This window comes from Ranitomeya imitator, chromosome 8 (assembly GCF_032444005.1).
Source record: "Ranitomeya imitator isolate aRanImi1 chromosome 8, aRanImi1.pri, whole genome shotgun sequence".
Classification (NCBI taxonomy): domain Eukaryota; kingdom Metazoa; phylum Chordata; class Amphibia; order Anura; family Dendrobatidae; genus Ranitomeya; species Ranitomeya imitator.
The window spans coordinates 9,351,308-9,378,296 of record NC_091289.1 but is presented as its reverse complement, the minus strand read 5'-3'; the positions used below and the strand labels follow the sequence as shown (position 1 = coordinate 9,378,296).

General features: G+C 45.7%; 1 protein-coding gene across 2 annotated transcripts in view; it reads left to right on the top strand.

The window, feature by feature from the left end:
* The window catches only part of PLXND1 (plexin D1), a 104,164-nt gene that overhangs the window by 29,059 nt on the left and 48,116 nt on the right, over positions 1 to 26,989 (top strand). For both annotated transcript variants that reach the window (XM_069736235.1, XM_069736234.1), the window contains exons 2-5: positions 16,393 to 16,569; positions 22,942 to 23,073; positions 23,157 to 23,257; positions 24,135 to 24,267. In XM_069736235.1, the coding sequence (XP_069592336.1) occupies positions 16,393 to 16,569; positions 22,942 to 23,073; positions 23,157 to 23,257; positions 24,135 to 24,267 (543 nt within the window). The remainder of the gene's footprint in view (positions 1 to 16,392; positions 16,570 to 22,941; positions 23,074 to 23,156; positions 23,258 to 24,134; positions 24,268 to 26,989) is intronic.

The following is a 26,989-nucleotide window of genomic DNA, read 5'->3' as shown; positions in this document are numbered from 1 at the left end:
CCTTGTAGATTGTGAGCCCTCGGGGGCAGGGTCCTCTCTCCTCCTGTATTCTCCCCATCCCTTGTAGATTGTGAGCCCTCGCGGGCAGGGTTCTCTCTCCTCCTGTACCAGCTGTGACTTGTATTGTTTAAGATTATTGTACTTGTTTTTATTATGTATACCCCTCCTCACATGTAAAGCGCCATGGAATAAGGGGTGTAATAATAATAATAATAATAATAATAATAATAATGTCACAATGTGACTTCAGGCTTTCCCTGGGAAAGAGTTACAAGGCTCACTGTGACGATCATAGCTGTAATTCCTGCAGGAGTCACTGTGACTTTGTTAGGCTATGTGTGGTCCACTGCGGATTTTTCCTCAGCAGATGTGATAAATCTGCAGGGCAAAAACGCTGCCATCTGTCCATCTGTCCATGCTCAGTGTTTGGTATGGAAGGGAAGTCCCATTGACTTAAATAAAGACGAGCTGCAGTACCAGACCCGGCCCGTGCAGAGGAGCGGCACGATTCTGGATAAATCATGTAATGTATTCTATTTCCAGAAAGCCCCTTTAAAGTAATTTTAGGTCATTTGGTTTGATTCCAGGTCCTAATGGAAATATGTCCTACTCCACGCAGGCCGACCACTAATTTAAAGCACGACTGCAGTCAATGGGTTGTGATTGAAATTTCTGAGGAGCAGCCTGGTGTAAATTACAGGATGAACATTTGTGAGAATCCAGATAAATAGAAGCAGATTTAATAGTAATAAAACAAGGGGGCTTCAATGATTTATAATTTTTTTTTTAATAAAGGCCACCCAAATATATTCCCCATCCCCCACTCCAGGACATTCCCTATTGCAGGTCTGTATAGAGCCAGGATTTTATGGAGAGCGAGCAAGACCCATGTCTATGCCATAAGTGCCACCGTGTAACAGCGCCCATACAGCCGAGTCACCACATACTATAGTCTCACTGTACAGACGTTGGGGCAATCCTACCAGTGCCCATATAATAGTACCAGTCCTACCAGTGCCCATATAATTGTGCCAGTCCTACCAGTGCCCATATAATAGTACCAGTCCTACCAGTGCCCATATAATAGTACCAGTCCTACCAGTGCCCATATAATTGTACCAGTCCTACCAGTGCCCATATAATAGTACCAGTCCTACCAGTGCCCATATAATTGTGCCAGTCCTACCAGTGCCCATATAATAGTACCAGTCCTACCAGTGCCCATATAATAGTACCAGTCCTACCAGTGCCCATATAATAGTACCAGTCCTACCAGTGCCCATATAATTGTGCCAGTCCTACCAGTGCCCATATAATAGTACCAGTCCTACCAGTGCCCATATGATTGTGCCAGTCCTACCAGTGCCCATATAATAGTACCAGTCCTACCAGTGCCCATATAATTGTACCAGTCCTACCAGTGCCCATATAATTGTACCAGTCCTACCAGTGCCCATATAATAGTACCAGTCCTACCAGTGCCCATATAATTGTGCCAGTCCTACCAGTGCCCATATAATAGTACCAGTCCTACCAGTGCCTATATAATTGTACCAGTCCTACCAGTGCCCATATAATAGTACCAGTCCTACCAGTGCCCATATAATTGTGCCAGTCCTACCAGTGCCCATATAATAGTACCAGTCCTACCAGTGCCCATATAATTGTACCAGTCCTACCAGTGCCCATATAATAGTACCAGTCCTACCAGTGCCCATATAATAGTACCAGTCCTACCAGTGCCCATATAATAGTACCAGTCCTACCAGTGCCCATATAATTGTACCAGTCCTACCAGTGCCCATATAATAGTACCAGTCCTACCAGTGCCCATATAATTGTGCCAGTCCTACCAGTGCCCATATAATAGTACCAGTCCTACCAGTGCCCATATAATAGTACCAGTCCTACCAGTGCCCATATAATAGTACCAGTCCTACCAGTGCCCATATAATTGTGCCAGTCCTACCAGTGCCCATATAATAGTACCAGTCCTACCAGTGCCCATATAATTGTGCCAGTCCTACCAGTGCCCATATAATAGTACCAGTCCTACCAGTGCCCATATAATTGTACCAGTCCTACCAGTGCCCATATAATTGTACCAGTCCTACCAGTGCCCATATAATAGTACCAGTCCTACCAGTGCCCATATAATTGTGCCAGTCCTACCAGTGCCCATATAATAGTACCAGTCCTACCAGTGCCTATATAATTGTACCAGTCCTACCAGTGCCCATATAATAGTACCAGTCCTACCAGTGCCCATATAATTGTGCCAGTCCTACCAGTGCCCATATAATAGTACCAGTCCTACCAGTGCCCATATAATTGTACCAGTCCTACCAGTGCCCATATAATAGTACCAGTCCTACCAGTGCCCATATAATAGTACCAGTCCTACCAGTGCCCATATAATTGTGCCAGTCCTACCAGTGCCCATATAATTGTGCCAGTCCTACCAGTGCCCATATAATTGTACCAGTCCTACCAGTCCCCATATAATTGTGCCAGTCCTACCAGTGCCCATATAATAGTACCAGTCCTACCAGTGCCCATATAATTGTGCCAGTCCTACCAGTGCCCATATAATTGTGCCAGTCCTACCAGTGCCCATATAATTGTGCCAGTCCTACCAGTGCCCATATAATTGTACCAGTCCTACCAGTCCCCATATAATTGTGCCAGTCCTACCAGTGCCTATATAATTGTGCCAGTCCTACCAGTCCCCATATAATTGTGCCAGTCCTACCAGTGGCAATATAATTGTAAAGAGAAGGAGATCCAGCTCAACGAAATAGTGAAAAATCCATAATTTATTTCACTCAAAATACAATGAAAGGACAAAACATCAGCATACAGAAAAAATTATAAAATCAAGGTCAACGCGTTTCCGGTGACTAAGCACCCTTAATCATGATACCTGGTACAAGACATGTCTGTATTTTGAGTGAAATAAATTATGGATTTTTCACTATTTCGTTGAGCTGGATCTCCTTCTCTTTCCTGTTCGTCCACGCCCTGACACAGCGGTTCCGTGCTCCGAGCTCCTGGGAATGTCGGTATGGTGAGCTGGATTTTGTTTTTTGCAATATAATTGTACCAATCCTACCAGTGCCCATATAATAGTACCAGTCCTACCAGTGCCCATATAATTGTGCCAGTACCCCCAGGGTCCATATAACTGTGCCAATCCTACCAGTGTGCATATAATAGTACCAGGCCCACCAGTGTGCATATAATAATACCAGTCCTACCAGTGCCCATAAGTGTGCTAACCCTTTCAGTGCCAGTATTATAGTGCTAGGTAGAGAGCTGTATTTCCACGTTCACACATTTTATCAGGCAGGTTTGGAGTCGCCGCGTTCCATAACTTGTCTTCTCGGAGTCGTCCATTCCGAAATTGCTCTGTACCTTACTGGAAAGCTCAGAAGACACTTGAGCATGTTTTTGAGAATTTTCTCAGCGGTTTTGCTTGAAAAAGTTGCTGGTAGTTTTTCCTATTGTTGAATGGTGTTTAAAAAAAAAGTCAGAAAATGTCAGTAAAAAAAACAAAAGGTCCAAAAACATTGGAAAAAAAAAACACTCAGCAGCCAAAACATCAAAAAAAGTGCTAAAGGAAAAACAATTTTCCTGAAAAATAAGAAACACGTTTCCTGAAGCATCTTCCTTTAGAAAAACTCCTGGCCTGAAGAAGACGTCATGAGTCCACGCCCTGAAACGTAGAACCACCCAATATATATAATGCCGGGGTCTCCGCTCGAGAGGTCAGTGGTGACGATTTTCTGAGCCGTCATTTCGCATAAAACCGCTTGTCGGCTGAGAGAAAGGCGAACAATCCGAAAACCCTGCGGAGCTGCAAGGAACAAGATTCCCGGTGTATTACACATCTCAGTAATAGAAACATTATGAAGCCGTGAACGCGCCAAAGAGCGGAGAGCGCAAGTCCCATCCCAAAGCTACTAGTCCTGCGGTGCGCAAACTCATGTGCTAACGATTCATACAAGACTCCAGCGGTCTGCGCGATGGGGGTAGGAAGGAGACCCTGCGTGTAATGTCTGCACATCGGAAGCTGGCAGCTATTGCTTTCTGTTATCAATTGTTCTGGAAACCAACAATAGCCTGAAAAGTCTGTGGCTTATTAACAGCATTAACTCCACCAGCGGGTCCTCCACCATCCAAAAATAATCTACAAAAACAGTGTGTTGCTGTATCTAAGCCTATGCTGTGTGATACTGTCTGCTGAGCTGTGTATCTAATCCTATCATGTGTGATACTGTCTGCTGAGCCGTGTATCTAATCCTATCCTGTGTGATACTGTCTGCTGAGCCGTGTATCTAATCCTATCCTGTGTGATACTGTCTGCTGAGCCGTGTATCTAATCCTATCATGTGTGATACTGTCTGCTGAGCCGTGTATCTAATCCTATCATGTGTGATACTGTCTGCTGAGCCGTGTATCTAATCCTATCATGTGTGATACTGTCTGCTGAGCCAGGTATCTAATCCTATCCTGTGTGATACTGTCTGCTGAGCCGTGTATCTAATCCTATCATGTGTGATACTGTCTGCTGAGCCAGGTATCTAATCCTATCCTGTGTGATACTGTCTGCTGAGCCGTGTATCTAATCCTATCATGTGTGATACTGTCTGCTGAGCCGGGTATCTAATCCTATCCTGTGTGATACTGTCTGCTGAGCCGTGTATCTAATCCTATCATGTGTGATACTGTCTGCTGAGCCGTGTATCTAATCTTATCATGTGTGATACTGTCTGCTGAGCCGGGTATCTAATCCTATCATGTGTGATACTGTCTGCTGAGCCGTGTATCTAATCCTATCATGTGTGATACTGTCTGCTGAGCCGGGTATCTAATCCTATCCTGTGTGATACTGTCTGCTGAGCCGTGTATCTAATCCTATCATGTGTGATACTGTCTGCTGAGCCGTGTATCTAATCCTATCATGTGTGATATTGTATGCTGAGCCGTGTATCCAATCCTATCCTGTGTGATATTGTATGCTGAGCCGGGTATCTAATCCTATCATGTGTGATATTGTATGCTGAGCCGGGTATCTAATCCTATCATGTGTGATACTGTCTGCTGAGCCGTGTATCTAATCCTATCATGTGTGATACTGTCTGCTGAGCCAGGTATCTAATCCTCTCCTGTGTGATACTGTTTGCTGAGCTGTGTATCTAATCCTATCATGTGTGATACTGTGTGCTGAGCTGTGCATATAATCCTATCGAGTGTAGAACAGTATCCTGGGCGTTGTATCTAATCCTGTCCTGTGTGATCCTATCTGCTATGCGAATGTAACCAATCCTAGCTGAGCTGTGTATCTAATCCTATCATGTGAGATATAGTCTACTAAGCTGCGGTATCCAAGCCCATCACATATATGATAAGTTCTGCTGAGCTGACTCTGTGCCCCCTTGGCTCGCACTATTGTATCTGGAGGACGATCTATTGTCATTGCTTCTGCAGAAACCTTATGACGTGACCAGCGATTATATCTCTAATAGTAAGATGACGAGTTCATAGATCACTGTAACCGAACATCTACTAACAGTGAGAAAATCTCCGCACGTCAGTAAAAAACAAAACCACTGGAGTTTCCATGTACTCGGCACTTTCTGTAGATCGTGACCTCAAACCTCTCTGAGATTTTTATTAATGGGAAAAGAGTTATGAGTTTATGAAAGGACTGTGGCTGCAAACCCCGAGACCAAAGAAATAAAAGGAAAAAAAACCCCGAGACAAAAGCAATAGAGGGAAAATCCCCAAGACCAAAGTAGTAGAAGCAAAAACCCGGAGACCAAAGCAATAGAGGCAAAAACTCATAGACCAAAGCAATTGAGGGCAATACCTGGAGACCAAAGCAATAAAAAGAAAAACCCAGATGTGGTGACTCGGAGGGTCGGCGGGGCGGTCCACTAGTCGAAACCGCATGGACCAGAGATTGTCCTGCCGAACGCCCGCACTTCCTTTAATATGGGCAAAACGCTACTCAGACAACATAGGGTGAGGGTAATACAGTGTGGCTATACTTTATTGAACCCCCAAACAGGCAGATAACACGTAGAACAGTCCCAGCACAATACCCAATATGGTGCACTTTACAGAGTCTCACCCTTCCGCTGACTCGCTGGGATAATGGCAGCTGTTACTTCAGAGCTTCCAGGGTCTACTACCCCACCTGTGGCACACACAGAGATGAGGTAACGACAAGCTTAGGGAGATGACAGTCCATTGAGGTACAAGGCCAGTTGACCCAAGGGTCACAACCTGGCTTCTCCCAACATCTCCATGGAGCCAGGAGACCAGCGGGTCCCAATCCTGGTTTTCTCCAAACGTAACCATGGTCCAGCGATGGTCAATGGAGCAGATTTATATTCTTCCAACCGGGGCCGAGGTCCTCTAGGTTTTTTCCTATAAGATGATAGATCTGTGTCTCTCGTGACGGATCCAAGATGAATTTTCAGCAGTCCTGTAGGATCCCCTGTATGTTTGAATGTCTTGGCAGAATCTATAGCTGTCTCTCTCTCTGCCTGTTTAGAGGCATGTAACCTCTTTTTATACTTAACAAGTGTCCTTCATTCAGTATTGACATAAAGAGTAAGATTGGAGATGAGATCAAGTAGCATTACTTCAAACATGGATAAGTCCCTAAAAAAATACATTTTGTAAATTTTATTGAAAAAAATGAAAAAATATTGCTACATTTTTAAACCTTCTAAAATGCTAACAAAATAAAAGAACATTTTGCAAATAGTGCTGATGTAAAGCCGACATGTGGGAAATGTTATTTATTAATGTTTTGCTGTGGTATGACTATCTGGATTAAAGGGATAATCATTCAAAGTTTGAAAATTGCTAATTTTTTGAAATGTTTCTCAATTTCTGATATTTTTTATAAATAAACACAAAACATATTGACCTAAATTTACCATTATCATAAAGTATAATGTGTCACAAAAAAATCAGTCTCAAAATCACTGGGATTTGTTGAAGCGTTCCAGAGTTATTACCACATAAAGTGACACTGGTCAGATTTAATACATTTGGCTCCGTGACTAAGGGGTTAAGGTTAAGGGGACCAATGTGGACCTTGTATTTTCTGCCCAGTTTGGCAGTGAGGGGGTTACTGCGATGCGGATGGCGCCCTGCGCACTTTCGTAGTGTGCGGTATTCTGACACTGTATTGCGGCACACTTGATGCGGATAGACATGTCTCTCCATCCCGGGCTGTCAGCGCCTCCTAATCCCACTTCAGATGCTATGAAAACACAAGTGCGGGTGCAGCAGTGGTCGGCGGCGATGATCACTTCTCTTAACAGGAGGATCGGATTCTGGTTGCAGTCTCATGACGGTCACAAGTGAGCAGGACAAGGGCGGCCGCAGTGTCAGGTTCCCATGTGAGGTTACAGGGCAAAGCCGAGCAGCCGGAGCTGAAATCATACAAGGAAATGCTGCACCACGTCTACTGGCTGAAATGTGGGACAACCTTGGCCTGGCTGCACCGGTACCTACGTACTACCCCCAGGGAGGAAGATAAGGGGGCTTATCCGGGGGGCAGCTGGGGTATTGTGTCGGGGGGACGCCAACAAGCTATGTATTCAGATTATTTAGACAAAGTGCTAATAGGGCAGCAAACTGAACCTTTACCCCTGGGTGTAAGAAAGCCCCTCTGCGGCTCTGGGATGGTGGGCTCCAGTGCTGAGTGATACCAAGGGGCGATGGAAAATCAAAAATACGATACCCGTTGCAGTTAAAGAGAAAATATGACAAAGACATTTCAGAAAATTACAATAGTGAGCTGGTACCGCCACAAACACTGGACTGAGGAACCCTCCACTCTTGGGGTTACATAAGTGCGGGGCCCCTGTGCACTCCCATGGGCATCGTAGGTTCCCGGGTCCATCGCTTCCTGTGGGAATAGCAGGAACATTAGTATTGAGCTGCTCCGTGACCATAATGGGTGCAGCAGCTGCAGTTGCCCCCAGGCCCTAGAGCCTCAGGGCCCATTATCAGAAGAACATCATCAGTAAAGGTAGTTGGGAGCCTGGTTAGAGATTTTGCATTCAGGCCCAGGAGCTTTCGTTACACCTCTTGTTTTCGGGGACAGACTTAAAAAAAAAGCATTGGGGGCCCCGTCCTGAAGCTGATCAGTGGGGCCCTTGTTCATGGCTTCAGGATAACCCATAAGGCAAGATTCACATTGTATCATGATGCCAGAATATACAACCGCAGATGTACAGTTGTGCTCAAAAGTTTACACACCCCGGCAGAATTTTTGCGTTCTTGGCGTTTTTTCAGAGAATATGAATGATAACACTAAAAGTTTTCTCCACTCGTGGTTAGTGGTTGGGTGAAGCCATTTATTGTCAGACTACTGTGTTTTCTCTTTTTAAATCATATTGTCAACCCAAAACATCCAAATGACCCTGATCAAAAGTTCACATACCCCATTTCTTAATATCGTATATTGCCCCCTCTAACATCTCTGACTGCTTAAAGTCTTTCGTGGTAGCAGTGGATGAGGTTCTTTATTTTCTCAGATGGTAAGGCTGACCACTCTTCTTGGCAAAAATCCTCCAGTTCCTGTAAATTCCTGGGCTGTCTAGCATGAACTGCGCGCTTGAGATCTCCCCAGAGTGGCTCAATGATATTGAGGTCAGGAGACTGAGATGGCCACTCCAGAACCTTCACTTTGTTCTGCTGTAGCCAATGGCAGGTTGACTTGGCCTTGTGTTTTGGATCTTTGTCATGTTGGAACTTCCAAGTACATCCTATGCGCAGCTTCCGGGCTGATGAGTGCAAATTTGCCTCCAGTATTTGCTGATAACGTGCTGCATTCACCTTTCCTTCAACTTTGACCAAGTTTCCTTTGCCTTTGTAGCTCACACATCCCCAAAACATCAGCGATCCACCTCCATGCTTTACAGTAGGAATGGTGTTCCTTTCATCATAGGCCTCGTTGACCTTTCTCCAAATGCAATGTTTATGGTTGTGGCCAAAAAGTTCAATTTTGGTCTTATCACTCCAAATTACCTTGTTCCAGATGTTTTGAGGCTTGTGTCTGTGCTGTTTTGTGTATTGTAGGCGAGATACTTTGTGGCTTTTTTTGTGCAGTAATGGCTTTCTTCTGGTGACTCGACCATGCAGCCACACCGCTAGTTTTCAGAGAGTCCTGTATTTCAGCTGATGTTATTTGTGGGTTTTTTTTTTGCATCCTGAACAATTTTCCTGGCAGTTGTGGATGACATTTTTGTTGGTCTACCTGACCGTGGATTTGTTTTTACAGAGCCCCTGATTTTCCATTTCTTAATCACAGTGTGAACGCTGCTGACTGGCATTATCAATTCCTTGGATATCTTTTTGTATCACTTTCCTGTTTTATACAGTTCAACTACCTTTTCCCGTAGATCCATTGACAATTCTTTTGCTTTCCCCATGACTCACAATCCAGAAACGTCAGTGGCTGGATGAAAGATGCAAGAGTCTGTCTGGATCCCAGAAACTCACTCCGCTTTTATGCACACACTGATTACAAGCAAACAGGTCACAGGTGAGGATGTTACCTTTAGTAGTCATTCAAACCCATTTGTGTCAACTTCTGTGCATGTTATCAGGCCACTGTGTTGTGCACTACAACCCCCAGCATGGAGGTGTCCATGGTGCTGCTGTTCTGTGGTCACCCGATAACTGGCGCTGAGATCTGAGCCATTACGGTTAACGTGAGACATCTCCTGTTGGATGTGACAGATGCCAGCTCTGCTGCCAGGTATCCGTGCGAGTGTGAAGCATCTGCCCCTGATAACGTGTGAACAGCGGCGTCAGCCTGCCTGGAACCGCCACTCTCTGGATCCATCTCCCTGCCGCACTCCTGACACTAATCTAATGAGCGCTGATAAAAAGCCTGATATCCGCTCCGTGATCATGGATTCTGCTGAGTGTCAGCTGCCAGAGACCGCTGCTGTTTACCACCCAGATCAGTGCAGCTGAGGATGTGTGCCACCTGGGTCTGCTGGGAACAGCTGCGGCAAGGCAGCAACAGGTTATGGCTGAGTACAGCTGCATCAGGGTGCCACCTGGGTCTGATTGAACGCAGCTTTACATAGGAAACATCTGAGCCTGGGTGGGCACATCTGGGGCCGTGTGTCACTGGGGACTGTTTGACTACAGCTTTACCGGGGAACGTTCTGAGTCTGGATGGGTCCAGGTGCTGCCTTGATCAGATTGACTTCAGCCTAACAGGGAAACCTTTTAGATGGGTCCAGGTGCCACCTTGATCTGATTGACAACAGCTTTACCAGGGAAACCTTTTAGATGGGTCCAGGTGCCACCTTGATCTGATTGACAACAGCTTTACTAGGGAAACCTTTTAGATGGGTCCAGGTGCCACCTTGATCTGATTGACAACAGCTTTACTAGGGAAACCTTTTAGATGGGTCCAGGTGCCACCTTGATCTGATTTACTTGAGCCTAACAGGGAAACCTTTTAGATGGGTCCAGGTGCCACCTTGATCTGATTGACTACAGCTTTACCAGGGAAACCTTTCAGATGGGGCCAAGTGTCACCTTGATCTGATTGACAACAGTTTACCAAGGAGCCATTTGAGTCTGGATGGACACAGCTGGGTTTGGGTGCTACTGGGGTATGTTTCAACTTTACCGGTGAACTTTCTGAGTCTGGATCGGTACAGGTGGTTCCAGATGCCACCTTGATCTGATTGACTACAGCTTTACCAAGTAGCCATCTGTTGGGTTGGATGGGCACAGCTGGGTTTGGGTGTTACAGGGCTATGATTCGGCTTTACCTGGGAATCCTCTGAGAATGGATGGGTACAGATGGTTCCAGGTGCCACCTTGGACTGACTGACTACAGCTTTACCAAGGAACCATCAGAGCCTGGTTGGGTACAGTATTAGGATGGCACCTGGATCTGATTGACAGCTGTGCCAGGTAACCATCTAAAAATGGTAGAGCTGAACATGGTGCCATCTGGGTCTTACTTGGTATAGCTAAATTAGGATATCGTAGATTGGCTACAACCTGTCCAGTAAACTATCTGAGCCTAACTGGGTGCAGCTGGGTGAGGGTGGCACTATGGTCTGACTGGGTGGAGTCCTGAAGGATGGGGTACAATGTGTTTAGAGTGACACTATGGAATGCCATGGTATAGCTAGGTCGGCATGCTGCGCGAGTACAACGGATCAGGATAGATCTGTTTCAGTTGGTTCAGTGTCACCGTAGGCCTCCTACACTTCGGCTGGACTCGTGTGACTATATGGTCGTAAGTTGCCCCTTGGTTGGACGTTGGTATACTGGTGCTTCTGGAGCGGTCCAACTGGATACAGTTGGTTCTGTACCAATGGACCAGGATATTGGCCAAACGCAAACCAGTCCAGTCCCGCAGGCAGGTCTAATCCATCCATGTAGGAGAAAGATGCCATTTGGCATGACCTCAGGGCACTCGGCAAGGCTGCGTCCATCAAGTCCCAAGACTTCCTGATGATTTACTATGGTATTTCAGGAGGGAAACAGAACTGGGCAGAGATCCGGAGAACCATTGATGAGAGCAGAACATCAGCTGCGGCCTCATTAGCCCTGGCATCAATGGGAAATAGATGGACCATATACAGGGCAGGGGTCAGGACTTTTCCTTCATCATGGCGGCCGTCTGTGACCATCGCACTTCCCTTGGCGCTCCCCTTCTGTAGTAGGACGATATAACCCTTTGTCCTATATGAAGGACCAGTGCCAGAGAACGCCGGGCACACGTCTGAGCGCCATTGATGTCTCCGATCCTCTGTCTTTGTTTTACTGGCAAGGACCGCAAACAGCTGTGAGGATGAGGGGGGTTGTATTCCATAGACTCTAGATCTATTCACACAACTGGAAACATCTGTGGTTGGAAATCCTGGAGAGCGCAATGTGTGGGGAAGTGTGTGCGGCCAGTGGAATAATGCCGCCAGACCTACACATATCGCCACGGCAGGCAATGGAAGCACTGCAGGCATTCCTCACTAACCTATAGCCGGGGATGTGAGATCCAGGATTATCTCTGTCTGGGTCTTCACTGAAAAAACAGCCTCTTAGGGTAATAGTAGTAGCAGTTGTAGACAGCCTTAAAGGCGAAGTATAACAAGTAAAGCATTTACTTCTTTAAAGTTACTATATGACAGATGTGTCCCTTTAAGTGACATCATTTAAAGAGTATGTCCACTTGTCATTTTTTATTGCTACATTGCATTCTTACATAAAAAGTAAAGCAACATTTCAATTTATCCTAATTAAAAATGTACTATCGTTTCGAAACTACAGCTCCTATACAGGTTTATGTGTCACCATAGTAACAGACTACAAACAAAGTCTGCGTAGTCTGATTTCACCTCCCATTTTCTCGCTAATATAGAATTGAATGTATGTCAGTAAAAGTTACAGAGGCTACAGAAAGGAACATAAACTGCAAGATTGGACTAAAGAGGGTTATTTGTAGGTTGTTAATATGGATGGAGACACATACATTTGCAGTGGAGCTGCAGACACAAAATGGTTACTTTTTTTACCTAAATATATGTATTTTGACTAAAAATAATTTTTGCAATTAGGTTTTTAAACATTTTTTGCTTGGATTGCCTTCGGTAGCCGCTGTGCTGCACGTTCTATTGCTGGCTGTAGAATGAGTTAACTGAGAATCCATCAGTGAGCTCGCTATGACGGTCTGCCTATAGCTGAGCTCCTCTCGGCTGATTTATGATCACACAGACCTCATCAACGTTGAATGTGCAGGAAACAGAGAGCCCGAAAAAAGCAAAATGGTGCAAATTTTTCAATGAAACTCAATTGAAAAAAATATTTTTAGCCCCAAATTTATGTAAGTAAAAAAAAAATTGTCCCAAAAGATCAACAACCCCTAATGTATCAGCAGCAGCTTCTTAATATGAGACATAAAGGAATCTTAAGTGCTTATTAGTAGAAAGTTCTAGTTTGGTGTCGGAAGCGTCTGAACAAACAATTTGGTAATTTTACAAATGTCGCTGACCCCCGTCTGAGACGAAGGATCCAGAATGAGTGTTTGGGGACTTGGGAATTCTGCAACATAAGTCCGATGGAATTTTCTAAATTTAGTCTGCGTGATTCTCAGGGCTGAGAAAGAAGAGAGGGTCTATCCAGATCAGAGAGCGGAAGGGAAACATGGGCACAGGTCAGAGGAAGAAAATAACATGCTGCAACAATGTATCAGGAGTCACGTGACTCTCCTGTATCTATACGCCAGTCTTCTACACCTGCCCTTCACTACAACTCCCAGCATGCCACCAAGATTAAATCTGCAAGATTGTAACATACTTTGGGTCCGATTTATGGGGGGGGGGGGGGCAGTCGCTTTTCTGTTTGTTCATGTATATGTTGATTTTTTTTTTTTTTTGTGCCAAACTGGGGAGTGTGATTCATAAGTTTTGCGCAAAATCAAAAATGTCCTTTTTTTTGAGTCATTTTATACCTAAGTCACGTTTCGTTAAAATGTCTCGCGCCTCTTTTTAGCATTTGCAGAAAAAAAATGTAAGCTAAATTTTGAGATTTTTTGTAAATAGTCACAATTGATGAATCGGCTGCAAATATCAAGGAAACAAACGTGGCCATCAGAAAAAAAATAAGCAGGCGAGATCATGTAAAATAGGCTTAAAAAAATCAAATTAGAAGGAGAACTTGGCACAAATCAAGAAGAAAACTGGACAAAAAGGCGCAAATCAATAATCAATTGGGGCCTGTCAGGCGTTAGGTATATAGCGGAGGTACAGTGTGATGATAGGTATATAGCGGAGGTACAGTGTGACGATAGGTATATAGCGGAGGTACAGTGTGACGATAGGTATATAGCGGAGGTACAGTGTGACGATAGGTATATAGCGGAGGTACTGTGTGACGAGCCGTGCGGCACATTGTCAGGCGATAGGTATATAGCGGAGGTACAGTGTGACGAGCCGAGCGGCACATTGTCAGGCGATAGGTGTGTATAGCGGAGGTACAGTGTGACAAGCCATGCGGCACATTGTCAGGCGATAGGTATATTGGAGGTACAGGGTGACAATAGGTATATAGAGGAGGTACAGTGTGACGAGCCGTGCGGCACACTGTCAGGCGATAAGTATATAGCGGAGGTACAGTGTGACGAGACGTGCGGCACACTGTCAGGTGGTAAGTATATAGCGGAGGTACAGTGTGACGAGCCGTGCGGCACATTGTCAGGCGATAAGTATATAGCGGAGGTACAGTGTGACGAGCTGTGCGGCACATTTTCAATGAATAGGTATATAGCGGAGGTACAGTGTGACGATAGGTATATAGCGGAGGTACAGTGTGACGAGCCGTGCGGCACACTGTCAGGCGATAAGTATATAGCGGAGGTACAGTGTGACGAGCCGTGTGGCACATTTTCAATGAATTGGTATATAGCGGAGGTACAGTGTGACGATAAGTATATAGCGGAGGTACAGTGTGACGAGCCGTGCGGCACACTCTCAGGCGATAAGTATATAGCAGAGGTACAGTGTGACGATAGGTATATAGCGGAGGTACAGTGTGACGAGCCGTGCGGCACATTTTCAGGCGAGGCGATAGGTATATAGCGGAGGTACAGTGTGACGATAGGTATATAGCGGAGGTACAGTGTGACGAGCCGTGCGGCACACTCTCAGGCGATAGGTATATAGCGGAGGTACAGTGTGACGAGCCGTGCGGCACACTGTCAGGCGATAAGTATATAGCGGAGGTACAGTGTGACGAGCCGTGCGGCACACTGTCAGACGATAGGTATATAGCGGAGGTACAGTGTGACGAGCCGTGCGGCACACTGTCAGGCGATAAGTATATAGCGGAGGTACAGTGTGACGAGCCGTGCGGCACACTCTCAGGCGATAAGTATATAGCGGAGGTACAGTGTGACGAGCCGTGCGGCACACTGTCAGGCGATAAGTATATAGCGGAGGTACAGTGTGACGAGCCGTGCGGCACATTTTCAGGCGAGGCGATAGGTATATAGCGGAGGTACAGTGTGACGATAGGTATATAGCGGAGGTACAGTGTGACGAGCCGTGCGGCACACTCTCAGGCGATAAGTATATAGCGGAGGTACAGTGTGACGAGCCGTGCGGCACACTGTCAGGCGATAAGTATATAGCGGAGGTACAGTGTGACGAGCCGTGCGGCACATTTTCAGGCGAGGCGATAGGTATATAGCGGAGGTACAGTGTGATGATAGGTATATAGCGGAGGTACAGTGTGACGAGCCGTGCGGCACACTGTCAGGCGATAAGTATATAGCGGAGGTACAGTGTGACGAGCCGTGCGGCACATTTTCAGGCGAGGCGATAGGTATATAGCGGAGGTACAGTGTGACGATAGGTATATAGCGGAGGTACAGTGTGACGAGCCGTGCGGCACACTGTCAGGCGATAAGTATATAGCGGAGGTACAGTGTGACGAGCCGTGCGGCACATTTTCAGGCGAGGCGATAGGTATATAGCGGAGGTACAGTGTGACGATAGGTATATAGCGGAGGTACAGTGTGACGAGCCGTGCGGCACACTCTCAGGCGATAGGTATATAGCGGAGGTACAGTGTGACGAGCCGTGCGGCACACTGTCAGGCGATAAGTATATAGCGGAGGTACAGTGTGACGAGCCGTGCGGCACACTGTCAGACGATAGGTATATAGCGGAGGTACAGTGTGACGAGCCGTGCGGCACTCTCAGGCGGAATGGTTTCCATTCCCTGACTGCATTCCATCACTTGGTCTTCAGCCATGATGCACGCAGGGAACGTGCAGATCGCTGCGCGCGGCTCCGGGGAGCAGTTTGCTTCGGAGTGTTTCTGCTTAGAAAAGTATTTTTATATTGTGTTTTATTTGCGTGTGCCCCTGAGGAGGATGCATGGCGAGGGATGGTGGGGGTGGGAGGCAGATGGGTGGGGGTGGGGGTGTCAGCCGCCTTGGCACGATCCCAAATAACAGTTTGTAGTAATTATCCCAGAGACTCCAGACAGAAACAATTAGACCCTGATTATTAAATCCCATGTTCATTGGCAAGTGTTGCGAGCGCCCTGGCAACTGTAGGGTTAATGGCCCGATCCTCTGACCTTTTGCTGAAATGAGCGATTTACGTAACGATAAAATCTATGTATTTTATGATCTGAATATACAGACCCCACCCCCCCTCCCCGGGTGCCTCCGTCTTTGGTTCTCATGGAGGCTCCATGAAATTGATTGAGCTGATGGTGCCAATGTCTGTTATAATAAGTGTGTTGTGCGGCCGGGTGCCCCCGGTGCCCTCCGCGCGGCTCTGACCACTTCCCTTGTCTCACACTGCTCTCTATTCTTTCCAGCTGCAGGATGAGCAGAAGGACTGTGGAGCGGCTCATCTCCAGCACCCGCTCGCTATCAATCGCCCTCTGTCCGCCACCGCGCTCTTCAAGGCTCCGGGGTTGACCTCAGTGGCAGTGGCCAATGTCAGCGGCTACACGGTGGCATTTCTGGGCACAGCCAGCGGGCAGCTTCACAAGGTAATTCACGAGATTGGGCCACCTGTCTGATCAATGGATGTCAAAGAAAAGGAATATGTGTCATAGATAATCTAGATAAAGAGATAGATAATAGATAGATAATATATAGATAATAGATAGATAGATAGATAATAGATAGATAATATATAGATAATAGATAGATAGATAGATAATAGATAGATAATATATAGATAATAGATAGATAATACATATATAATAGATACATGATAGATAGATAGATAGATAATAGACAGATAATAGATAGATAGGTAATAGATAGATGATAGATAGATAATATATAGATAATAGATACATGATAGATAATAGATAGATAGATGATAGATAATGGATAGATAGTAGACAGGTAATAGAGGATTGAGATAGATCAAATGATTGATCACTTTCATAGAATCTGAGTAAAGGGGTATGTCCACAAACATTTATCATTAATAAACTCAATACATAGTAACATAGTTAGTAAGGCCGAAAAAAGACATTTGTCCATCCAGTTCAGCCTATATTCCATCATAATAAATACCCAGATCTACGTCCTTCTACAGAACCTAATAATTGTATGATACAATATTGTTCTGCTCCAGGAAGACATCCAGGCCTCTCTTGAACCCCTCGACTGAGTTCGCCATCACCACCTCCTCAGGCAAGCAATTCCAGATTCTCACTGCCCTAACAGTAAAGAATCCTCTTCTATGTTGGTGGAAAAACCTTCTCTCCTCCAGACGCAAAGAATGCCCCCTTGTGCCCGTCACCTTCCTTGGTATAAACAGATCCTCAGCGAGATATTTGTATTGTCCCCTTATATACTTATACATGGTTATTAGATCGCCCCTCAGTCGTCTTTTTTCTAGACTAAATAATCCTAATTTCGCTAATCTATCTCGGTATTGTAGTTCTCCCATCCCCTTTATTAATTTTGTTGCCCTCCTTTGTACTCTCTCTAGTTCCATTATATCCTTCCTGAGCACCGGTGCCCAAAACTGGACACAGTAATCCATGTGCGGTCTAACTAGGGATTTGTACAGAGGCAGTATAATGCTCTCATCATGTGTATCCAGACCTCTTTTAATGCACCCCATGATCCTGTTTGCCTTGGCAGCTGCTGCCTGGCCCTGGCTGCTCCAGGTAAGTTTATCATTAACTAGGATCCCCAAGTCCTTCTCCCTGTCAGATTTACCCAGTGGTTTCCCGTTCAGTGTGTAATGGTGATATTGATTCCTTCTTCCCATGTGTATAACCTTACATTTATCATTGTTAAACCTCATCTGCCACCTTTCAGCCCAAGTTTCCAACTTATCCAGATCCATCTGTAGCAGAATACTATCTTCTCTTGTATTAACTGCTTTACATAGTTTTGTATCATCTGCAAATATCGATATTTTACTGTGTAAACCTTCTACCAGATCATTAATGAATATGTTGAAGAGAACAGGTCCCAATACTGACCCCTGCGGTACCCCACTGGTCACAGCGACCCAGTTAGAGACTATACCATTTATAACCACCCTCTGCTTTCTATCACTAAGCCAGTTACTAACCCATTTACACACATTTTCCCCCAGACCAAGCATTCTCATTTTGTGTACCAACCTCTTGTGCGGCACGGTATCAAACGCTTTGGAAAAATCGAGATATACCACGTCCAATGACTCACCGTGGTCCAGTCTATAGCTTACCTCTTCATAAAAACTGATTAGATTGGTTTGACAGGAGCGATTTCTCATAAACCCATGCTGATATGGAGTTAAACAGTTATTCTCATTGAGATAATCCAGAATAACATCCCTCAGAAACCCTTCAAATATTTTACCAACAATAGAGGTTAGACTTACTGGCCTATAATTTCCAGGTTCACTTTTAGAGCCCTTTTTGAATATTGGCACCACATTTGCTATGCGCCAGTCCTGCGGAACAGACCCCGTCGCTATAGAGTCCCTAAAAATAAGAAATAATGGTAGGTAACAGGTTTTTGCCCGGGTAGGGGGGGGGGGAGGGGGTGACAGACCGGGCCCCCACCAGTTGTCATAGCAGAGAGCACAGAGGGCAGAATACCCCATTACACCATTACAGACGCCGATAGTCCAGAATGAATCACAAAGGTTTGTTCTCCAGCAGGATTTCTGGATTATTGGGGGCCGTATTATCAGAATGTCAGCAGATTTAGGGTATCAGCTTCCAGTAATACTGGTAAATCTCAATACAGGAAAAACATATGTCTTTGCACTGTGTTAGCCAGTAGCAAAATATTTAGAATTGGGAGTCCTCAGTGGTTGATACTGTTTAATGGCTAACTGAAAAAATGGTAACAAATTGCAGCTGTGGTGACTCCTCAGGCCCCTTCATCAGGCTCAGAATGACACAAAATCTGAAGAGTCACATATTTATGCACAAGACACAGGCCATTTATAATGACCACGGGCAAGATAAAGATCCTCAACTCACATCAGGACCATGAGATCCCAGGTGCTTTCAGCTGCATCACATCTAACGGGGTGTACTTAATTATATGCACCAAATGTCCAGATGGCGGTTTGTATGTGGGGTAGACAGGGCAAAAGCTTAGAACAAGGATGAATTCTCATCCCCACACAATAAGAGAAAAAACAATGGATCCACCTGTATCCCAGATCACAGCACCATGGACGTGAGATTACTTGGCTTAAAAGGTAACTTCAAATCTCAGAGACACAGGAGAGTCTGGGAGCATAAACTGATGACAACCTGTGACACACTCAGTGCAGGAATTAATGTGTCTCATGGATTTGTCTTTCTACATGAACCATGGAGTGTGCTCCTCAGACCATGTGGGGTCATCACAACCCTGGACCAGACCCCAATCACAGGACAATAAAACTTCCACACTCCTTATCTTTCAACTGTTCCAATATTTACAACCACTGGGGACTCTGAAATGTTAATAATTTGGTAAATCACGATAAATTTATGCTGCTTGCAGAAGTTTACAGCGAGGGCGCCATTACTTCGGATGGCCCACTGTATACTTATCTCACACTTTCCCCTTGTTTTCCACTTTGTTCGTCGGCAAAGAGTTTGGCACAAGCACCAAAATGTATCTGAGCAACACCTGCCACAAGTGTCCCTGGACGTCGCAGGGTGGGGGAGGGGAAGTAGCTGCACCTGCTCCTCGTCACGTCCGATCCCGGTGGGTGATGTGTTGGGATCGCTGTGAGCATTTTCATGTTGCTTTCCCCAGATCCTGACTATACAATACACCCATGGAAACTTTTAGAACTTTTCTAATTTTTTTTTTCCTGAATGTTAATGGTGCAGAATTGCAGAGTTTGCTGCTCCAGATTTTTGTCTCACCTTTACCTGGTAAATATGCACTGCCGCCCCTCACCCGCAGAACTTGTGTATTCTGCATTCATACCTTTCCTGTGAAAATTGCAAATTCACTTAGCAATGAAAGAGATTATTTTCCAGGCTGGAGGTCGGGATGCCGCTCTGAAGACGCACGGCTGAAATACAGAACTCGAGTAGATATAACTGATCGCTATGGGGGATCACAGATCAGCTCCACATCTTCGCTGCCCTTCATCACTGCCCATTTTTCGCTCTGATCTGGTCATTATGGTGATCTGGTAAAACTCTCCTGAATTTGCATGGAAGTGGCCTCCTATCTCCAGCGATCGCTCGTTTTCCCTCTCGCACATTACTAATCCAATTCTGCCTACTTACGGAGACCTCTAACCCCTCGTTAATAGCGTGTAATTGAAATCCACATTTCTCGGAGAGGTTGTGATAATACATTAACGGCTGGAAAGAAAGCTTCCCCAGGATCTAATCCTCCGGAGGGGGAGGCTGGTCACTAGGGATCCTGGAACACAGAATTTCATCTCACACCTATCTCCCCCGATAACACCGCGCTATAGCGTCACAGCCCCAGTAATGGAGTAACATCCAAACAGATGCAAAGCTGTAATTGGGGTGACTTAGTTCTACGGGAGAGAACGGCTGATGTTGTGGGGGGCACTGATGAGTTTATTAATCCCAACAGACTGTGGAGGCAGAGTGACAAATCTGAGGTTATGAGCTGGAGGTAATGAATGAAGGAAGAAGAAGGGTTCAATTAATGGAAATGCTTTAATCAAATTTCCTCAGTGGTCATAGATTATTGTTTTGTTATCAGTGACAGCAACGACCTGAGGAGCATGAAGCCCTATGTAAAAGAAAACAATTACTATAATACTGCCCCTATGTGCAAGAATATAACTACTATAATACTGCCCCCTATGTACAAGAATATAACTACTATAATACTGCCCCTATGTACAAGAATATAACTACTATAATACTGTCCCTATGTGCAAGAATATAACTACTATAATACTGCCCCCTATGTACAAGAATATAACTACTATAATACTGCCCCTATGTGCAAGAATATAACTACTATAATACTACCCCTATGTACAAATATATAACTACTATAATACTGCTTCTATGTACAAGAATATAACTACTATAATACTGCCCCTATGTACAAGAATATAACTACTATAATACTGTCCCTATGTGCAAGAATATAACTACTATAATACTGCCCCCTATGTACAAGAATATAACTACTATAATACTGCCCCTATGTATAAGAATATAACTACTATAATACTGCTCCTATGTACAGGAATTTAACTACTATAATACTTTCCCCTATGTGCAAGAATATAACTACTATAATACTGCCCCCTATGTACAAGAATATAACTACTATAATACTGCCCCCTATGTACAAGAATATAACTACTATAATACTGCTCCTATGTACAGGAATTTAACTACTATAATACTTTCCCCTATGTGCAAGAATATAACTACTATAATACTGCCCCCTATGTACAAGAATATAACTACTATAATACTGCCCCTATGTACAAGAATATAACTACTATAATACTGCCCCTATGTACAAGAATATAACTACTATAATACTGCTCCTTATGTACAGGAATATAACTACTATAATACTGCCCCTATGTACAGGAATATAACTACTATAATACTGCCCCTATGTACAAGAATATAACTACTATAATACTGCTCCTATGTACAAGAATATAACTACTATAATACTGCTCCTATGCACAAGAATATAACTAGTATAATACTGCTCCTATGTACAAGAATATAACTACTATAATGCTGCCCCTATGTACAAGAATATAACTACTATAATACTGCTCCTATGTACAAGAATATAACTACTATAATACTGCTCCTATGTACAAGAATATAACTACTATAATACTGCTCCTATGTACAAGAATATAACTACTATAATACTGCCCCTATGTACAAGAATATAACTACTATAATACTGCTCCTATGTACAAGAATATAACTACTATAATACTGCTCCTATGTACAAGAATATAACTACTATAATACTGCTCCTATGTACAAGAATATAACTACTATAATACTGCTCCTATGTACAAGAATATAACTACTATAATACTGCTCCTATGTACAAGAATATAACTACTATAATACTGCCCCTATGTACAAGAATATAACTAGTATAATACTGCTCCTATGCACAAGAATATAACTAGTATAATACTGCTCCTATGTACAAGAATATAACTACTATAATGCTGCTCCTATGTACAAGAATATAACTACTATAATACTGCCCCTATGTACAGGAATATAACTACTATAATACTGCTCCTATGTACAAGAATATAACTACTATAATGCTGCTCCTATGTACAAGAATATAACTACTATAATACTGCCCCTATGTACAGGAATATAACTACTATAATACTGCCCCTATGTACAGGAATATAACTACTATAATACTGCCCCTATGTACAAGAATATAACTACTATAATACTGCCCCTATGTACAGGAATATAACTACTATAATACTGCCCCTATGTACAAGAATATAACTACTATAATACTGCCTCCTATGTACAAGAATATAACTACTATAATACTGCCCCTATGTACAAGAATATAACTACTATAATACTGCCCCTATGTACAGGAATATAACTACTATAATACTGCTCCTATGTACAAGAATATAACTACTATAATACTGCTCCTATGTACAAGAATATAACTACTATAATACTGCCCCTATGTACAGGAATATTACTAATAATACTGCCCTACGTACTATAATAATAATGATAATAATCTTTATTTTTATATAGCGCTAACATATTCCGCAGCGCTTTACAGTTTGCACACATTATCATCGCTGTCCCTGTTGGGGCTCACAATCTAAATTCCCTATCAGTATGTCTTTGGTGCTATAAGGTGTCACCATTAGTCGTTATATACATATCATTATTGAATACCGGTCTGTACTTTGGCAGATTAACCTTGATGCCGGGATGAATATTGTCAGCAGACAGTCTGTCCTGATCGCTCGGGGGCAGCCGGTTCACCACATCATGCAGTTTGACCCTGTGGATCCCACCTACCTCTATGTGATGAGCTCCCACCAGGTAGCCTGTGGACCGTGGTTTCTTTCTCCTGGTTCCGTGATTCTCCTATTATTCCTCGGTGCTTTATGTTCCTCTTCGTGCAGATGAGTCGCGTGAAAGTTGCCGACTGCGAGAAGTTCCTCTCCTGTGCGGAGTGTCTCCAGGCTGCGGACCCTTATTGCGGATGGTGCACCATGGAGGCCAGGTGAGTCTCTCAGCTCTGAGATGTTCGTGGATGGTTAGTCCTACAGTTATGACTATTATTCAGATATTTTTTTTACTATAATTAAAGGGACGGGCATCATAGATAGTTTTGAACAATGGGAATAATTTCCTACAGACATAATTGTTCCTTCAGTTGCAGTTCTTGTATTGCCCCCATGGTCAGTCCCTCTCAGACCCTCCTACTAAACCTCCTGTTCTGCCTTTTAGCCCCATCCCTTCCAGTGCCCCCCATTACGCGCCGGCCATAGTATTTGCTCCATGATGGCGACATGTTTATTTTTATGCTCTTATTTCCCCATTGACTTCTACAAGGTGAAACATTTTAGATAACAAGTTGCAACAATGTATCACTGGTCATGAGGCCACATTCTGCTCCGATTTGGGGCTGCTAATTCCTTCATTTGTTTGCAGCAATCTAATACGATTGTAGAGAACTTAATTTGCCGTTTGTCACCGGGTAGCGGCACAGACACAAATCTCACGGCGCTGACAATAGAACATAGAATGTGCTCATTACCGGGCCGGACGTAAATCACCAGCCACGGCCCAGGTTCACGCTGATGCTTCCATCTGATTAATTAGGCAGCGGATTAATATATGCCGCTACCTGCGACGGCAGCTATAGATACTGTCAGCGAGGTGTGAAGGTCACCGGAAGCAAAAGTGTCCGATCCCAGATAATTCCACATCACTATTCCGGCTCAGATCCCGTCAGCCTCATTAATTTCTCTTCAGCTCACTTCTATTAACTCTGGGAATTTTCCATTGTCTCTGCTGATTCTGCCTCTCTGGAGGGTGATGTGGGGGACGTCAGGGTGCGGCGGGGGACGCTCATATATATCCATGTGTATATACAGGTGCTCCATGCAGCAGGAATGTCGCTATTCTGAAGACTCCGTGTTCTGGACTGGCCCCAGCACAAATGGCACATACCGGTGCCCGGCCCTACAAGTCATCCCTAGGGAGATCGATGTGTCCTCCAACACCCAGGTGATAATAACGGGGCGCAAAAGACGGGGGGACAGGAAACGGTAGGATCGTCAGCGCATTCATAGCAAGATGAGCTACAGTGCCTCCATAACAGAGCCAGACACAGGGCCTCCATAACAGTGCCAGACACAGGGCCTCCATAACAGAGCCAGACACAGGGCCTCCATAACAGTGCCAGACACAGGGCCTCCATAACAGAGCCAGACACAGGGCCTCCATAACAGAGCCATACACAGGGCCTCCATAACAGTGCCAGACACAGAGCCTCCATAACAGTGCCATACACAGGGCCTCCATAACAGAGCCTGGCACAGGGCCTCCATAACAGTGCCGGACACAGGACCTCCATAACAGTGCCAGACACAGAGCCTCCATAACAGTGCCATACACAGGGCCTCCATAACAGAGCCTGGCACAGGGCCTCCATAACAGAGCCAGACACAGGGCCTCCATAACAGAGCCAGGCACAGGGCCTCCATATCAGTGCCAGACACATAACAGAGCCGGACACAGGGCCTCCATAGCAGAGCCAGACACAGGGCCTCCATAACAGAGCCAGACACAGGGCCTCCATAACAGAGCCTGGCACAGGGCCTCCATAACAGTGCCAGACACAGGACCTCCATAACAGTGCCAGACACAGGGCCTCCATAACAGAGCCATACACAGGGCCTCCATAACAAAGCCAGACACAGGACCTCCATAACAGTGCCGGACACAGGACCTCCATAACAGTGCCAGACACAGGACCTCCATAACAGAGCCAGACACAGGGCCTCCATAACAGAGCCAGACACAGGGCCTCCATAACAGTGCCAGACACAGGGCCTCCATAACAGAGCCAGACACAGGGCCTCCATAACAGAGCCAGGCACAGGGCCTCCATAACAGAGCCAGACACAGGGCCTCCATAACAGAGCCAGACACAGTGCCTCCATAACCGTGCCAGGCACAGTGCCTCCATAACAGAGCTAGACACAGGACCTCCATAACAGTGCCAGACACAGAGCCTCCATAACAGAGCCAGACACAGGGCCTCCATAACAGAGCCAGACACAGGGCCTCCATAACAGAGCCAGACACAGGGCCTCCATAACAGAGCCAGACACAGTGCCTCCATAACCGTGCCAGGCACAGGGCCTCCATATCAGTGCCGGACACAGGACCTCCATAACAGTGCCAGACACAGGGCCTCCATAACAGAGCCAGACACAGGGCCTCCATAACAGAGCCAGACACAGGGCCTCCATAACAGAGCCAGACACAGGGCCTCCATAACAGAGCCAGACACAGGGCCTCCATAACAGTGCCAGACACAGGACCTCCATAACAGTGCCAGACACAGGGCCTCCATAACAGAGCCAGACACAGGGCCTCCATAACAGTGCCAGACACAGGGCCTCCATAACAGAGCCAGACACAGGGCCTCCATAACAGAGCCAGACACAGGGCCTCCATAACAGAGCCAGGCACAGTGCCTCCATAACAGTGCCAGCTACAGTGCCTCCATAAACGAGCCAGACACAGTGCCTCCATATCAGTGCCAGACACAGGACCTCCATAACAGTGCCAGACAGAGGGCCTCCATAACAGAGCCAGACACAGGGCCTCCATAACAGTGCCAGACACAGGGCCTCCATAACAGAGCCAGACACAGTGCCTCCATAACAGAGCCAGACACAGGGCCTCCATAACAGAGCCAGACACAGGGCCTCCATATCAGTGCCAGACACAGAGCCTCCATAACAGAGCCAGACACAGGGCCTCCATATCAGTGCCAGACACAGTGCCTCCATAACAGTGCCAGACACAGGACCTCCATAACAGTGCCAGACACAGGGCCTCCATAACAGAGCCAGACACAGGGCCTCCATAACAGTGCCAGACACAGGGCCTCCATAACAGAGCCAGACACAGTGCCTCCATAACAGAGCCAGACACAGGGCCTCCATATCAGTGCCAGACACAGAGCCTCCATAACAGAGCCAGACACAGGGCCTCCATATCAGTGCCAGACACAGGGCCTCCATATCAGTGCCAGACACAGGGCCTCCATAACAGAGCCAGACACAGGGCCTCCATAACAGAGCCAGACACAGGACCTCCATAACAGTGCCAGACACAGGGCCTCCATAACAGAGCCAGACACAGGGCCTCCATAACAGAGCCAGACACAGGGCCTCCATAACAGGGCCAGACACCGGGCCTCCATAACAGAGCCAGGCACAGTGCCTCCATAACAAAGCCAGACACAGGACCTCCATAACAGAGCCAGACACAGTGCCTCCATAACCGTGCCAGGCACAGGGCCTCCATATCAGTGCCGGACACAGGACCTCCATAACAGTGCCAGACACAGGGCCTCCATAACAGAGCCAGACACAGGGCCTCCATAACAGAGCCAGACACAGGGCCTCCATAACAGAGCCAGACGCAGGGCCTCCATAACAGTGCCAGCTACAGTGCCTCCATAACAGTGCCAGACACAGGGCCTCCATAACAGTGCCAGACACAGGGCCTCCATAACAGAGCCAGACACAGGGCCTCCATAACAGTGCCAGACACAGGGCCTCCATAACAGAGCCAGACACAGGGCCTCCATAACAGAGCCAGACACAGGGCCTCCATAACAGAGCCAGACACAGGGCCTCCATAACAGAGCCAGACACAGGACCTCCATAACAGTGCCAGACACAGGGCCTCCATAACAGAGCCAGACACA